Source organism: Acipenser ruthenus, chromosome 6, assembly GCF_902713425.1.
Source record: "Acipenser ruthenus chromosome 6, fAciRut3.2 maternal haplotype, whole genome shotgun sequence".
NCBI classification, from domain to species: Eukaryota; Metazoa; Chordata; class Actinopteri; order Acipenseriformes; family Acipenseridae; genus Acipenser; species Acipenser ruthenus.
In genome coordinates this window covers 70,012,983-70,027,667 of record NC_081194.1, presented here as the reverse complement: position 1 = coordinate 70,027,667, position 14,685 = coordinate 70,012,983, and the positions used below count along the sequence as shown (strand labels likewise).

The 14,685-nt window shown below is 35.7% G+C and overlaps 1 protein-coding gene across 16 annotated transcripts in view; it reads left to right on the top strand.

Annotated features, from left to right (window-relative positions):
* The window catches only part of LOC117411175 (otoferlin), a 138,163-nt gene that overhangs the window by 65,581 nt on the left and 57,897 nt on the right, over nucleotides 1-14,685 (top strand). For all 16 annotated transcript variants that reach the window (XM_059025755.1, XM_059025753.1, XM_059025752.1 and 13 more), the window contains exons 4-5: nucleotides 3,106-3,205; nucleotides 4,475-4,689. In XM_059025755.1, the coding sequence (XP_058881738.1) occupies nucleotides 3,106-3,205; nucleotides 4,475-4,689 (315 nt within the window). The remainder of the gene's footprint in view (nucleotides 1-3,105; nucleotides 3,206-4,474; nucleotides 4,690-14,685) is intronic.

Below are 14,685 nucleotides of genomic sequence, written 5' to 3'. Positions count from 1 at the left end.
TTATATTTTATGAGCGATTATTTGTCTTGCTTTTCTTTTATCCTTTTGATATGATTTTTTTTTGTCACTTTACTTAGAAATGCGTCATCTCTCCAGTGAATTGAGGGATTGTAATACTGGCAAAGTGTTATCTCTGATTAAACTTGACAAAGAAATACATATCCCAGTTTCCTCAGTGGTAGCTCCAGTTAGGTTTAACGAAAGGTCACGCATTTGGTAGTTTTGCACGATAGTTTCATTGTCAGTTGGCGGCCTCGGTATGGCAGTACAGCAGTAATAATGCCAGCGCCCCAGATGAGAGGAACATTTGTTTTCAATCAGCTCTTAAAACGCTCAATGTTAAAGTTATTTGCCATTGATTGGTACTCAGTTGTGAGGGAACCTTTTGTTGTTTTCAAACCAACACGTTAATGAATAGGTGTGTTTTGATTTATTTGATACCTGCCAATAAATACTTGTTAATGGTAATTACTCTGAAAATACGAGTATCGGCACACTCCTAGTATCTACAGTAGCACTGATTCATTGTGAATGCAGAAAACAAGGCTGAGAGGTAAGATACCAATCCCCAAAGTGTTGAGCTGCTCCACATCACCCAGCCTGACTGTGTATAAGTGAAGAGAAGCTTGTCAAACTAGGTTGACAGTGAATTGAAAGTAAGTGTTACTCCTACATTACCATGCCAGAAGAATTCTCAGAATAAGGGCAGCAGTGTGGAGTAGTGGTTAGGGCTCTGGACTCTTGACCGGAGGGTTGTGGGTTCAATCCCCAGTGGGGGACACTGCTGTTGTACCCTTGAGCAAGGTACTTTACCTAGATTGCTCCAGTAAAAACCCAACTGTATAAATGGGTAATTGTATGTAAAAATAATGTGATATCTTGTAAGTCGCCCTGGATAAGGGCGTCTGCTAAGATAAGGGCAGCAGTGTGGAGTAGTGGTTAGGGCTCTGGACTCTTGACCGGAGGGTTGTGGGTTCAATCCCCAGTGGGGGACACTGCTGTTGTACCCTTGAGCAAGGTACTTTACCTAGATTGCTCCAGTAAAAACCCAACTGTATAAATGGGTAATTGTATGTAAAAATAATGTGATATCTTGTAAGTCGCCCTGGATAAGGGCGTCTGCTAAGAAATAAAATAAATTATAATAAGTGAATAAAGTGTTTCTTTTGTATCCCTCAGTACCAAACTCATCTTGGGGAGAAAAAAGCCAATATATATATATATATATATATATATATATATATATATATATATATATATATATATATATATATATATATATATATATAACCCTTATGCCGGCTTTCTGTCTCCTTTTTACTGGTGTTGCTTTTCTCACTTTTATCAAAAGTAATTTCCTTCCATGCACTGCTCCTTATCGCCCACATGTGTAAAATAAGCCTCTTTATATGAAAGGCATTGTGAAAAATGTCTGCAATTTATTGACAACCTTATCTCAGCCCCCTAACCCATTAGGCAGTTTCTTCTTTATGAAAATAAATATTTACTGATATATTTTTAGCTAAACTCCTTCTTCCTAAATAGAATAATTTAGTGGCTGGTGGAGTAATATAGTCAATTGCTATGAATATATTTGCTATACAAAAATATATGTATATATAAATATGTCAAATTCAACCCTATTGATCAGTGCTACACACATATGGCTTATTCAGTCAATTCCAAACCAGTATGTAATTAAAGACGAGGTTCTGAACCATTCAGTAAGTAAAGGAATGGTTGGAAGAAGGTCTTGGATTGGAATGGATTGAAAGAAGATCATGGACTGGTTGCATAACATGAAGTGATTAGGTACTGGGAAGCAGCAAGAACCTTCCATCTGTGGCATTGTCTTAAAATGCAAGCATAAAATGCAAGTAAACAGCAGTATTATTAAAATATCAAAAACAAATAGATAGACACAATGAAACAGCATTTATAGCAAGGCTTTGTGTTTCAACCAGCTTTGAATACATATTGAATTGAACAAGCTGTGCTTAAATGACACTAGCAAAGGCTGAATTGTATGATTTAATTAAGCAATGCAATCACTGTTTTCCTTGCTATTATTTTTTCCTTGTCAGTTTCAGTTGAATTGTAACACTAATCACAAAGCGGAACAAATATGATGTGTCCTGCAAATTATATATATAGTATTTACTGCAGATCAGTCACAGAGAGAAACTGACATGTGAAACACTGATGGACCGGTTGGTGGATAGTGGAATGCATTGCGTGCCATTTACAAGTTAATGTTTTCATGCTCTTCTGTAATGAGTTTTCATTAGCCAGCATTATGAAAAGAAGTGAATGTAATGAGTCGCAGGTCAGCTTTATTGTGCATTATTGTCAAAGCACTTGGAAAGGTAATTGCATCAATGGATATTTATAATCTTTTAAACTTAAAGACTTCAGCAGAAAATAGAATTTCTTGAACTAACTCAATTATTATAGGTTGCTGAATGGGTCTTGGTGGATAACTGGGGGCCAAGGTTAAACTACTGTCAGCGAGTGAGGGAGAGTGGTAGAGAGCAACCGAGTAGATAATGAGTGTGCGGCAGAATAATAAATAAGCAAAGGCACTTGTAACTACTGAAAAATATTCATGTAATTAAAGAATCAATCTTTTAGATTGTTACGGCTTTTAGCAAGACAGCTTTAACAATTACAAAGAACCCTTCGTTTATAATTGAAACAGTAAACATTTTATTCAACTATTTATTATACCTAGATGTATAAAGAGTGAAAATGAAAGCTTTAAGTTACATTTATGTTTCAATTTTTTTCTGCCAGTACCTTCATCTGCGATTTAGAAAGCACTGTTTGGAATTCACAATTTAATATAGAAGAATACCATTTAATGTTATTTTCGTACCTCTGTGAGTTTGATTATTTTATTTTTTTTGCCTAAATTTCAGGAAACCATAATGTTTTTTGTTTTTTTTTTCAACGCTGCTTCATCAAAAAAAACACAAAATATGAGTTAGCATTATGACAGTATCACATTGTTAATATATTTTGGAGATGCAGGAGCAAAGTACTGTATGTTTTTTTTGTAATGTCATTCGTGCAAATGCATGTTTGTTCTTTCTATTATTGTTACAGGCTCATTGGGACATTCCGGATGGTGTTGCAGAAAGTGGTGGAAGAAGCACAGCTAGAAGTGTCAGACACATTAATAGATGACAACAACACCCCCATTCGAGTGAGTGAGCCTCTATTGCCTGCCAGGCAAGAGGCTTAATAGAAAACTAAAAAACAGCCCTGTCTTTGAGACCTTCTCTAACGAGAATAAGAATTCAGTAGTGTGATCCCTTGTGTCCATACCTCATTTTGATTTGTGTGTTTAATAAAGGAAGGGCTATACTAAGGGATTTATTCAGTGGTGAAACAGACTACACCTTAACCACTCAATAGTACTTTCAGAACATTTTCTACGTATTTGTTCACCCTTCTAATGTGATAAAGTCCATATAACATTCTTCTTTTTTTGTGATGTACATTCTGTCAAATGTACAATTTTCAGCTAGAACAATTTTTCCCTTGTAGAGATGCATATAATTGTATTATGTTTTAATATTTAAATAATATTTTTATTTGCTGAAACTCCATGTTATTAAATAATGATGAGATATATCAAGACAGTAATTATTCAGTTTATGAATTATGCAGTATATAAAACATTCTCATATAACTTAAAAAGTATGAGTGGATCAAATAGGTTTATATTTACTGGTAACATTCTGTCATAACTGTGTTCCATTATAAAACCCCTGCTGGATAAAGGTCTTGAATGGCAACAGATGAGACACCCATGGCATAGCCCAATGTCCAACCGTAACTGATTTTTATTTAACTAATCTATGTGTTCCTCTAACAGGTTGGCAATTGTTTACTTTATGGTACTAGAATGAAAAGAAATTTCTTCTTGTGAGAACAGGCTGCCCCACATTAGTGGTTGTAACACTATAGTTAAGAGGCAGCCATGATATGCAGGTCAGGATATGATGTGCATCACAGTACTGCATATGATGTGTAATAAGATAAAAATGATTATTAATGGACATTATGCAAGCAAACAAAAAAAACTATTAGTTGACAATTCATTAATTTGCATCAGTGTACTGTAAATATAGTAAATCCCTAAAATGGATTGACCACAATGAAAAGACATGCCTTAGCATCGTCATTATTAAGAGCACTAAAAAACAATTGAATACGGAGTGAAGATTTAAAGTGGCCTAATCTCAATGTTAATAGTACCACCTTTGTGCAATCAATTGAATAGGGTCCATTAATAGATGAACTGTTATGTTAAATGTCAGTCATGCATTCATACCTGTAATTTATCATTCAGGAAACTATTTATAGTGAATGGTAAAATAAGATAATAAAATGTGATACAGAACTTCCCAAGAATCTTGCTCAATCTATAATAACATGCCTTATTCTGTCTCCTTAAATTCTTATTTAGACATGTGTTACCATAGAGATCAAATACCAGACTATGGATGGTACCGTGGCTGTCTGGAACGATGGCGAGTTCCTGGATGATCCCAATCGAACAGAAAACGACGGGGCCTTTCAATTTGAGACGGACAGCCTGTTGTCAGGACACAGCCAGGGCTCTGCAGTGTCTCCAGGGCGCTCCCACCTGAGCCTTCACTCAGGAGAGAGGTCCTTCAGAAAGTGAGTACATTGCTGCTGTTTTTACAAAAAAAAAGTACTCATTCACATTAAAATAATAAATCATGGAAAGTTGGCCAGTACTGGTATTATTTCAACAAATTCAACACAAGCCACAATTGAGGCTTTTACATTTATGGAAGCTAGTTGACTGTATGTTACAAGAATAGAGAGCAGTACATAGGAAATGAAGGGCAGATACCAGATACCAACGTTAATGTGTAAGAGACCAACAGTTTCTTGGAAGGTGCTAGTTAATTGTACTGTGTAGAATCAACTTTATGTTGTTTAGCATACAGGATTTTCATTAAAACAAAGGTGATTTCTCTGAAAATATATTAGCTACCATAATAGTTCTTATTTATTGAGGTCCTAGCAGTATCTCAAAATGGACTTTTTAAATCCTTATTTGGCTTTACTGACATTTCTTTAAAAAAATATGCTTGCAAGCAGTGTGTTAATATTGGTTTGTGCCTCAGAGCCCTCTACTGAGATATTGAGTTCATTCTAATATCACTGATAATGATTTACTGCTGCAATATACACTAACTGGATCGGTGTGTCAAAGAGGGGAAACATTACTACTTTCTCATTCCCTTAAATTAAAGGTTTCATACTCAGCTTTATTTTATACTGAGTATAATATGACAACACTAACATTAGTCAATAAATAAAACGTATGACTTTATCACATTATCTTTCAACTGGTATCAACCTGCTTGTAAGCCATGTTTTCAATTTCTCAGTTTTGAGAGGGTGATTATGTGCACATTATGAACCTGGGTGAAGAATGTTAGTTTGTAATGTCTTTTTTCAGTCTATATGTTTTAAGAAGCAAGGCCACGTGTACACTTGGGTCAGTCATTTTTTTGAAACCCAGACTTCAAAGGAGGTATAACAGGGAAGGTTACTGCTGCATTTAGAGGGGAAGCATGGATAATCTCTGTGGATAGATAGAAAACCACGTTGCACCTAATCTCAGTTCAAATAATAGTGTGTTTTCTGCATTTCATTTTCAGATGTGTTTTTGAAGGGTCAATCTCTTTTTTAACCACATGTTTTAACCACATATATCTTGTTTTGTAGCAGCTAAAATGAAAGGTTAGTCCAGTCAGTATTACAAAGAATCATTACCTTTGTCTGGTTACAATCTTCAGAGGTAGTCTTGAGTAAAATCTATCTGGCATTTCAATTCTCTTTTCCAAAGGTTTCTTTATTGTCCTGACAATGAGGTGATTTTAACAGTGAACTGTTCCTATACAAGGTCTAAGAACTGGTGTCACTATTGCCTTAGCGAAAATGGGGGCTTCTACAAGTGGTTACTAGCATAGGAATACTGCTTTCTTTCTAATTTGTAGATTCATATGTAGTCCAATCTTAATACAGAAGGCTATTAATTAAAAAAAAAAAATTGTCAGTACTTCAGGTTTCTATAAATATGAAAGGATTGCCAAAAGGCAAAAACGGAACATGAGAAGTCAGAACGTATAGGGAGACGTGCTTTGATTTTCTACATTCCAACCGCAAAACCATGAATCTTATCCAAAAAGAAGTAAGAATGCTTATCTTATTATTCATGGCTGTTTGCCAGTCCATCTCTAGGTCAGCACAGTAATATTGGAAGTCACCTTAGGGAAGCGTAGACAAGTCATCTGGCTCTTACTGCTGAGCTAACTTTTTTAATTAACAGTCTAGTGCCTAGGGAGGCCTTTAACACTAACCTGTTATATCCAAGCTGACAAGTCTACTCATGTTAATTAGGGACTACTGACACATCAATGACCCATATAGTGTGTATGGCACTGAACTGTAATCAACATTAACTCTTTCAGCACAAAGTTATTATACATAGGGGCAGGTAAATCTGAGATTTGCAGTTTAGACCACATCTAAAAGATCTGCTAAAGGGTGTAAAACGAATGAAGCCCCACCTTATTGCTGTGTAACTACCAGGAAATGTCACCCAACAATTGTGGAATACGTAGGTAGTTGAGATACTAGTATCAATATGAATACTAGAATAAAGTGTGTTTGAATCTGGTTTTCATTAACCCTCAATAGTCACTATGACTCATCACATAATCCATCCCAACTGGCATTGGGAAACTTTGCAGGCATTAGAGGGACACAGGGAATTACATTTTCTGTCTGTATAGGCTGAATTAAGAATTGAAATATTTTTCCCCTGATTGACGACAGTTCTCAGATGTGTCACAGAACAGACATGCATGTCTCGAGTGTTCCAAACTTCTATTTTTCACATCTAAGTGGCCCTTATATAATGCATTTATAAATGACATAGCTTTATGCATTTTATTGATGATGGTTTGCAATAACAATGCATTTAAGTGTACAGTAGCATGTGCTGCTCTAATACCTATGCTTACAAGACTACTTCAATATGCTACACAGTCATCTCCATTACAAGCAACAAGCACTAAGCAATAAATACAAAAAAAATGTACTTGTATGGTAAGTAGTTTTTTTGTAGTAATTGGCTACTGGATAATGATGTACAAGTACTGTTTCTGAAATGCTTCTTGGCAGTGCTGTGTTTCTGTCTTTCCTTGACTGAATATAATAAACTGGTACAATTTTTCAGCACTAATTTGTTTGGCTTACTTGCACATGTCAGGCCTGAAGAGGGAGAGTATTACAACAATGAAGAGGAAGGTGACAATAACAGTCTGAACTCAAGGTAGAAGGGAATGGCCTCTTGCGTCTTTGTGACGTGTGCATGCTGTGCTTTTTTAAATGGGCTGTATATTGTTTAACTTTGAATTCAATGCTTCTCTTAAAAGGAAAGTCAGATCAGCCTTTTCTGCACATATCTACAGCTTGCCTTTTTTAATGTTTGAAAAAAGGTAATGTCTGTCATTTAGGGTACTTCCTCAAGAGTAATGGCTAGCTGAGAGAGAGAGAGAGAGAGAGAGAGAGAGAGAGAGAGAGAGAGAGAGGGGGGGGGGGGGGAGAGGGAGAGAGAGAGAGAAAGAGGGAGAGGGAGAGAGAAAGGGAGAGGGAGAGGGGGGAGAGAGAGAGAGAGATTTAATTTTGGAACTTTAGCATCACCTAAGTGAATGCTGTGGTATTTAATTGTGGTAGTATTGCAGAGTTGGTCGGTTGAAGAGTTTCAAATTGGCAATGGCTTCAATCAAATAATTAAAGAAACATACAGTAAGAACAAACCATTCCAGATTCAGACCAATCTACAAAAAAAGAACATCATTCTTGAGACATTATTTGATCTATATTTTATGCCTAAAAAATGGATACATACTTGTATGAAAATGGAACGACAAGTCTTTTAATGCGGCATTTGCTGTGGTTTTGCAGTGATTCTCTCTCTCTCTCTCTCTCTCTCTCTCTCTCTTTCTCTCTCTTACACACACACACACACACACACACACACACATATATATATATATATATATATATATATATATATATATATATATATATATGTTTTAACTAATGTGTAAATATTTGCTGCTGGATTATTCTGGAACAGTGTACCTCAATTCTGGCAGTCAAGAGATTTAATTGTCACATTGTAAAACTTCCAGCTCATATTTTGTATATTGAAGTGTACCAGATCCTCACATCTAACTTTTAAGCTTTAATTTTAAAATAAAAATAAATCGCTTTGTAATGAAATGCCTGTAGGAGTAAAATAATAATTATTTAGCAATTGGAAGACATTAAAGAAATGTGCTGATGGGCTGCACTCACTCAGTGATCTCTACATTAGTGATACCCCTTGGGTAATGCATACACATTGTGCAAGTCAATTACACAGACGCTTCTGTCTCTACTCTGTTTTAGGCAGTGTATCAAACTGTGGATAAAAATAAATTGTTAGTTGCAGGCAAAACCCCAGACTGCCACCGCTGAACAATTAACACACATGGGAATTATTAGCTGAATCACTGGTCCACTTGAATTGGATGTTTCTTATAAGATCAGTTGCCAATCACACCAGTCCCACATAGAGGTGTTGATGGTCTTCTTTGGTCTACCAAGATCCAGCCCTATCAGTATGCTCCATGTTCTTCATACTGCACTTTTAGAAGTGTTAAATGTCTCCTTGCCTGATGCGGTATATTCATTTGGCCTCTGGATTCTGCTTACAGTTCACTGTGTTTGTCTTTCTGCAACCATCACAAAACCACCCTAGACACTGGCATTCAGTCACCTGTTGCTGCTTGCAATCTGAGTCAAAGTATACTGTGAATGCACTAATAACTTACAAAAACAGAACACTTCTCAACAATGTGACTGGAAGAATAAGTTTCTTTATCTGAAAGTTTATTTAGCAAATGTCAGCCCTCTAAAGAAACTATTTCTACTGCATTAAATTTCCATTAGTATGCCACCCGCTGATTGTTTGAAAGAATAAAGAAATGAATCAGAATTTCATTAAAACAGAACAGGAGCTTGGGGCTTGTTGACCTGCTGTTTGTTTGATGTTTTCATCAAAGCCTTACTTGTAGATTGCTCCCCTGATGCTGGGAAACGCTTGCTAGGTAGCTGGCTTTGGAAAACTGTGCATGTAATAAATCTGAACAAACAAATAGATGCTGTGGTTATTTACTTTCCCCATAAACTGAAGAACTTGTTATAAGGATTATTTAGTGAGTTGTAAGGCAGGTGCAGAAAATACAGTTGTGGTATGCAGCACCAAGAGTGACAGTCCCACCATATGATGGGCAATGTACTGTATAGGACTGCAGCCATTCTTCTGGAGGTGGGTTCACATCATCGAGAAAGTAGCAGCCGAACTGTGCACAACATTTCAGAATTTCTGTTTGTTCATGTTATATAAAGTCAGGATATGCATATCTCCACTACACATGTGTTGCTTATTCTAACTTGACTGGAGTCACTAACGGCAGCACAGTAAATCTTCTATTTTCAGGAGTGTTTTAAGAGGTTTCAAAGATCAAAGATGCAAAGATGCAAAGCACAATCAAACTGTCAAACATCACATCCAATGCCAGCATTAAGTAGTAACATTTAGCATCTATATTTCTTTAAACACGTACCAATATTTTGAAGGCCCAGGTTGAAAATGTGATGACTTCTAATATTATTCTAAATATTTAAAAAAATCCTAATAATAAAAGTGGAAGGTTAACTGTTTTTAGTGTTTTGACAGGTAGTTCCAATTACATCGTTCTGCAGTACCAAGGAAAGCATCAAGCAAATAGACAAGTTAAGAGGAGCTTGGACAGGGAAATATCTAAAATATATATATATATGGTTTGATCCATACATCTTCATGGTTTGACTGACCTTGGGACCAGAAGAATACAGCACTTTATCTGTGTTTTATATACACCTACTTACATAATTCTATACTCAATCTGCAATAAAAAGTAAAGAATTTTACAGGAGTAAAGTCATGTCATTAGTATAACATATAAGGACACTAAAAAACTTCTGTCTGTATGTTCAACTATGTTTCCTTTTACTGTTACTACAGTGTATATGTAATATATACAGTAGTAGACCCCGATATTGATGTGATATGTGTTTTTATCAGATGAAAATGACAACACATTAAGATTAGCTATTCTTAATTCTTAATGAACTCAAGATTAGCGCCAGGATTCCCTAAGTGCTACACCTGTTAGATGCACAGCCATGTGGTATGCATGGTGAGTCATACAGATTTGTTTTCTGGCTGTGCAAAGTTGCCGATCTTTGCCAGGGATTCCACACATTAGCTGTGGCGCTCCGGCATATAAGCGAGGTCAATTCCCAGTGAGCTCAAGCAGACACCAGTAGATCCACATCCACTGTTGGCTTGGTTGTGGGGTCAGAGGATGCCCACTGATCTTAATTTCTCCAGAGCTGATGTGGGTAGTCGCTGCAGTGAGGGAATATAATATTTGGGTAACCTGGGATGTATCTCGGCTTGTATCTCCAGTCTGTACTCAACATCGTCCTCAGTCATATAAAGCACTGGATGATAAATAATTAGATTATTTTATCCCTCAGATGAAACCTAAATAGAGTAGGCTGCTGAAAATCAACTGAATTAATTATGGAGTAAAGAAAGAACATAAAAGTTTGGGAATGAGAAAAGGCCATTTGGCCTATCAATGCTCGTTCCTTGTTAGCACATCTTTCTCCCCTACTGGAACTCATTTCAAAGCACAGAATCTAGTCTTTTTTTTAAATGTTCCCAGTGTTTTAGATCCTACTACTTCACCTGGTAGTCTATTCCATGCCTTTATAATTCTATGTGTAAAAAAGTGCTTCTTGTTCTTCTCTCTGCTAAATTTGAAGCAGTGTCTTGGGTTAACTTTATACCATTTAGGATTTTAAAGACTTCAATCAACTCCCTGTTTTCCTTTCTTTTTTCTAGGCTGAAGAGATTTAATTATTTTAACCAGCCTCATAGTTCATGTCATTAAGTCCTAAGCCTAGTTCCCTTCTATACCTTTCAACAGATTTTTATCTGGTGACTAGCCATGCGTATCACTGTTCTAAAAACAATGTTCTGCTATAAATAGTCCACCTAGGAATTAAAAGAGAGACATTTAAAAATATGTATACTATATATGTCAAATGAAATGAGTCTCATGTCTGCAGTACAACAACTGGGGATTTTGTGCTAATTAAAATTAAACATTTCTACCTCAAGCATGCAGAAATAACAGTTTAATGACTTTTATAATACCATTATCTCTTTCATAAAAAAGTAAAAAAAATGGGTATAATTACGGAAAGACGTATTATAAATACAGAACTTTGAGTTATCTTTGTAAAAGGTTAGCTACATCAGCTTACTATTATAAAAATAGCAACCCAAACCAGTTTTGTTTTGTCATGTTGACTATATATTGAATGGTTTTAATTGATGGTGAGATAGATTTATACAGATGTGTATTGTGACACTGATAAATGTGTCTCATTTTCTGTGCATTGTTTGCAATCCAAGCGATAAACCAGCAGTCCTATCTGTCTAATGCCAGAGGAGCAAGGGAGCAAAGAAAAATGTGGATGCTACACAGCTTAAATTATACTGTGTCACATCTTGGGAATGTACTTGGGTGCAGTTATTATGTTTAAGTGTTCTAGCAATCTAGTAACAAAATGATATACTCAAGCTGCAATTATTATCAAAATATAATAATGTTGTTTTTATTTTATCACATTTATTTAGTGGTTTTATTCCCTTTCTTTTTAAATTCTAAAACTATTATACACGTTTTTAAATTACAGTTTGGAGGCTACTGCTGCAGTAGTAGGCCTCAGTATATCCTAACACCCTTAATGAGAAAAGTTGTTTGTTCTGTTTTAGCTGAATGTCTAGGGGGCTGTTTTCTCCAGATAAGGCTCTAACCTCATCTGTTTCCCTGATTCTTCATACCCTCTGAGCAATACTTCTATAAACACTCTCATCCCCCACACACACTCCACTCAGTTTTGCGTATAAATCAGTGTATATAATGTGCCATCCTTTCTCTGGAGGTGCACACAGTATTGACAATACAAAATGGTTATATATTGTCTTTCACATGCAATCAGATTATACTTTTTCAAATGATTTTGACCCTCTTTTTGCTAACAACGGTTTGGTTGTGTGTTGAGTCAGTGATGTCGGTAAGTTACCATTTAAAGTGTGGCTAGTGCAGTCCAATTGAAGAGTTTCATTTTTGCCTTCAAATCAAAGGCCAATCCAGTCGCACAGTTAGTTGTCCATTGTTGATCTCTCAAGGAGAGAGATTACTTAAAAAATCTTTGACAATGTACTGGTAAATAAACCCAATGTTGAGTCACTATGGTGCTTGAAATTTTTGCAATAAGCATTTATAACCCAAATGCGCCAGTGTAATAACCTAGAATCATCTGTTTCCAGATAACTGGTCTGATTATATACAGTACAGTAATAGGATCCCAGGTGTCATGGATTGAGTGCTGTTACCAGTTGCTAAATATATTTGTTCTGTAGTAAAGAGATCAATCTTAGTCTTACAAAATAATATTTGGAATGCTCTGAAGTATAATTATTTTTTTATAATGATAAAAGACTTTGAAAGCATTGAGTTACTTTGCAAAGGTCCTGACTAAATATTATTTAATATCCTCTGTTAGAGGACTAGGAACCAGGGGACCAGTTGTGCGATGGTGGGGAGAGTCCACTGTATTTACCTCCAACTATGGGCATTACAACATTACCATATACTATATACATGTATGCCATAGGAAGCATATTTGCAAAAACTTACTGATGGATAATGCTACAATGACCCCAAAATCAAACAGACTGAGGGTTAGTCATTGCTGATCAGCCATGGGTTGCACAGGATTATTCTTTGAGCAGGCTCTTTATGTGAAGTCACAGACTGATAATCAGGGGCTTGCTTACCTAATCATTCCAAAATCAGCAGAACAGATTTGTGACCTGCTAGTATAAATTCTGATATCAGCTTACACCTGTAGATGTAAAGTTCCTAGCTTAATGCTTATACTTCTATTGTGTACTGTGTTGGTGTAAACCGTTTTTTATATATTTTCTAAAATGTTTGAGTCAGTCCTTGTGGATATTTTGGGGGTAAACAAGACTGAAAAACATTTTAAGAATAAAATAAGATAGGTGCTCTTTTCCGCACGCACGCACGCACACAAATTAATGTCTGTAGTTCAACATTTTATATATTTTGAGTGATCCTTTTTGATACTCTTTTCTAACTGTGTGTGAATCCATTGTTTTGGTGTAAGACAGTTGCAGTGTGTAATACATTGTCTGTTCATTTACACATTCATTTACACATTCATTTGTTCCATCTGTTTAAAGATACAGCCTTGAAGAAGGGCATGAAGAAGAGGATGAGGGTGCTCTTGGGTAAATACTGTGTGAAGTTTGTACAAGCGATGTGTGATTTTCATAGTCTCTGCTACTAGATTATTCTTTTCTGTGTTTCATTTATTTATTTTTTGTTCTTGGATTGGGAGGGAGAACTTAATATCAGATGAAATAAAGGGATGAACTTTAACGGCAGCATTATCAACTGTTTCATTTTTTTTTTTAATAAAATAAATTGGTGGATATTACCACATCATTTTTAGAGAGGTGCCATTTTTGTGTATATTTTTTGAGTGTTTGTAGTGTCAGTCAAGAATTTAATAGCACAGTTAAGTATCTAATATTTAGTTTTAAGGTATATAAATGTGATACTCCATCACAGAAATATATACTTCTTGGGTTACTGTTTGGGATGATGGAGATTGATTGGGCTTGGTCTCTCGAGGTCTCTCAAGCTCTTAGATTATGAAGCAAATTGAGAGCATCAGATTTTTTTTTAGTTTTTTGCCAAAACTCGGCAGCCAAACTGACTGTCAGCAGCAGAAATTTTCCTCACATGACAGACCAATAAAACTCTTGTAAGGGGATTTGGAATTAGGTTCATTTTGCTGTTCTTAACCCATGCAACAGAGACTTCATGGCGACCTGCAAGCTGCTGCCTGAATCCTTATTTGCATTAATAAGAAAACTTAGGGGGTGATTTCAATGAAACTCTTTTGCTTGACTTATAACCAGGACGGGATAGTCATTTTCCTAAAACAATCGCATTTCTTTTTTTTCTTTTTTTTGCATTCAAGTAACCCAATTGTAGTAAGTGAATATTTCTCTCCTGGCAATAAAGGGCTAATCTGTTCTAATAGTTTGCCCTTGAGAATAAGTTTGGTACCAATGATAGGACACGTTTTTGCTTTAAGAAAAAGTTTAAAGGCGCAGTGCAGTGTTAACATTTACTATCATTTGTACCAGTCTGTTTATCTAGGATTAGAGAAAAAAGTCACAAATACAGTATAATGAAGTCTATAGTAGGTAGATACACATAATGTACAAATATTTATACTGCTTTAGTATAATAACTTATCTATACATGTTGTCTATCAAGAGAGACATTCCTTTTTTGCAAGCATGCAATATCAAATTAAATTTGTATTGGAAAAATAATATAGTGTACTGGTTTAATATTATTC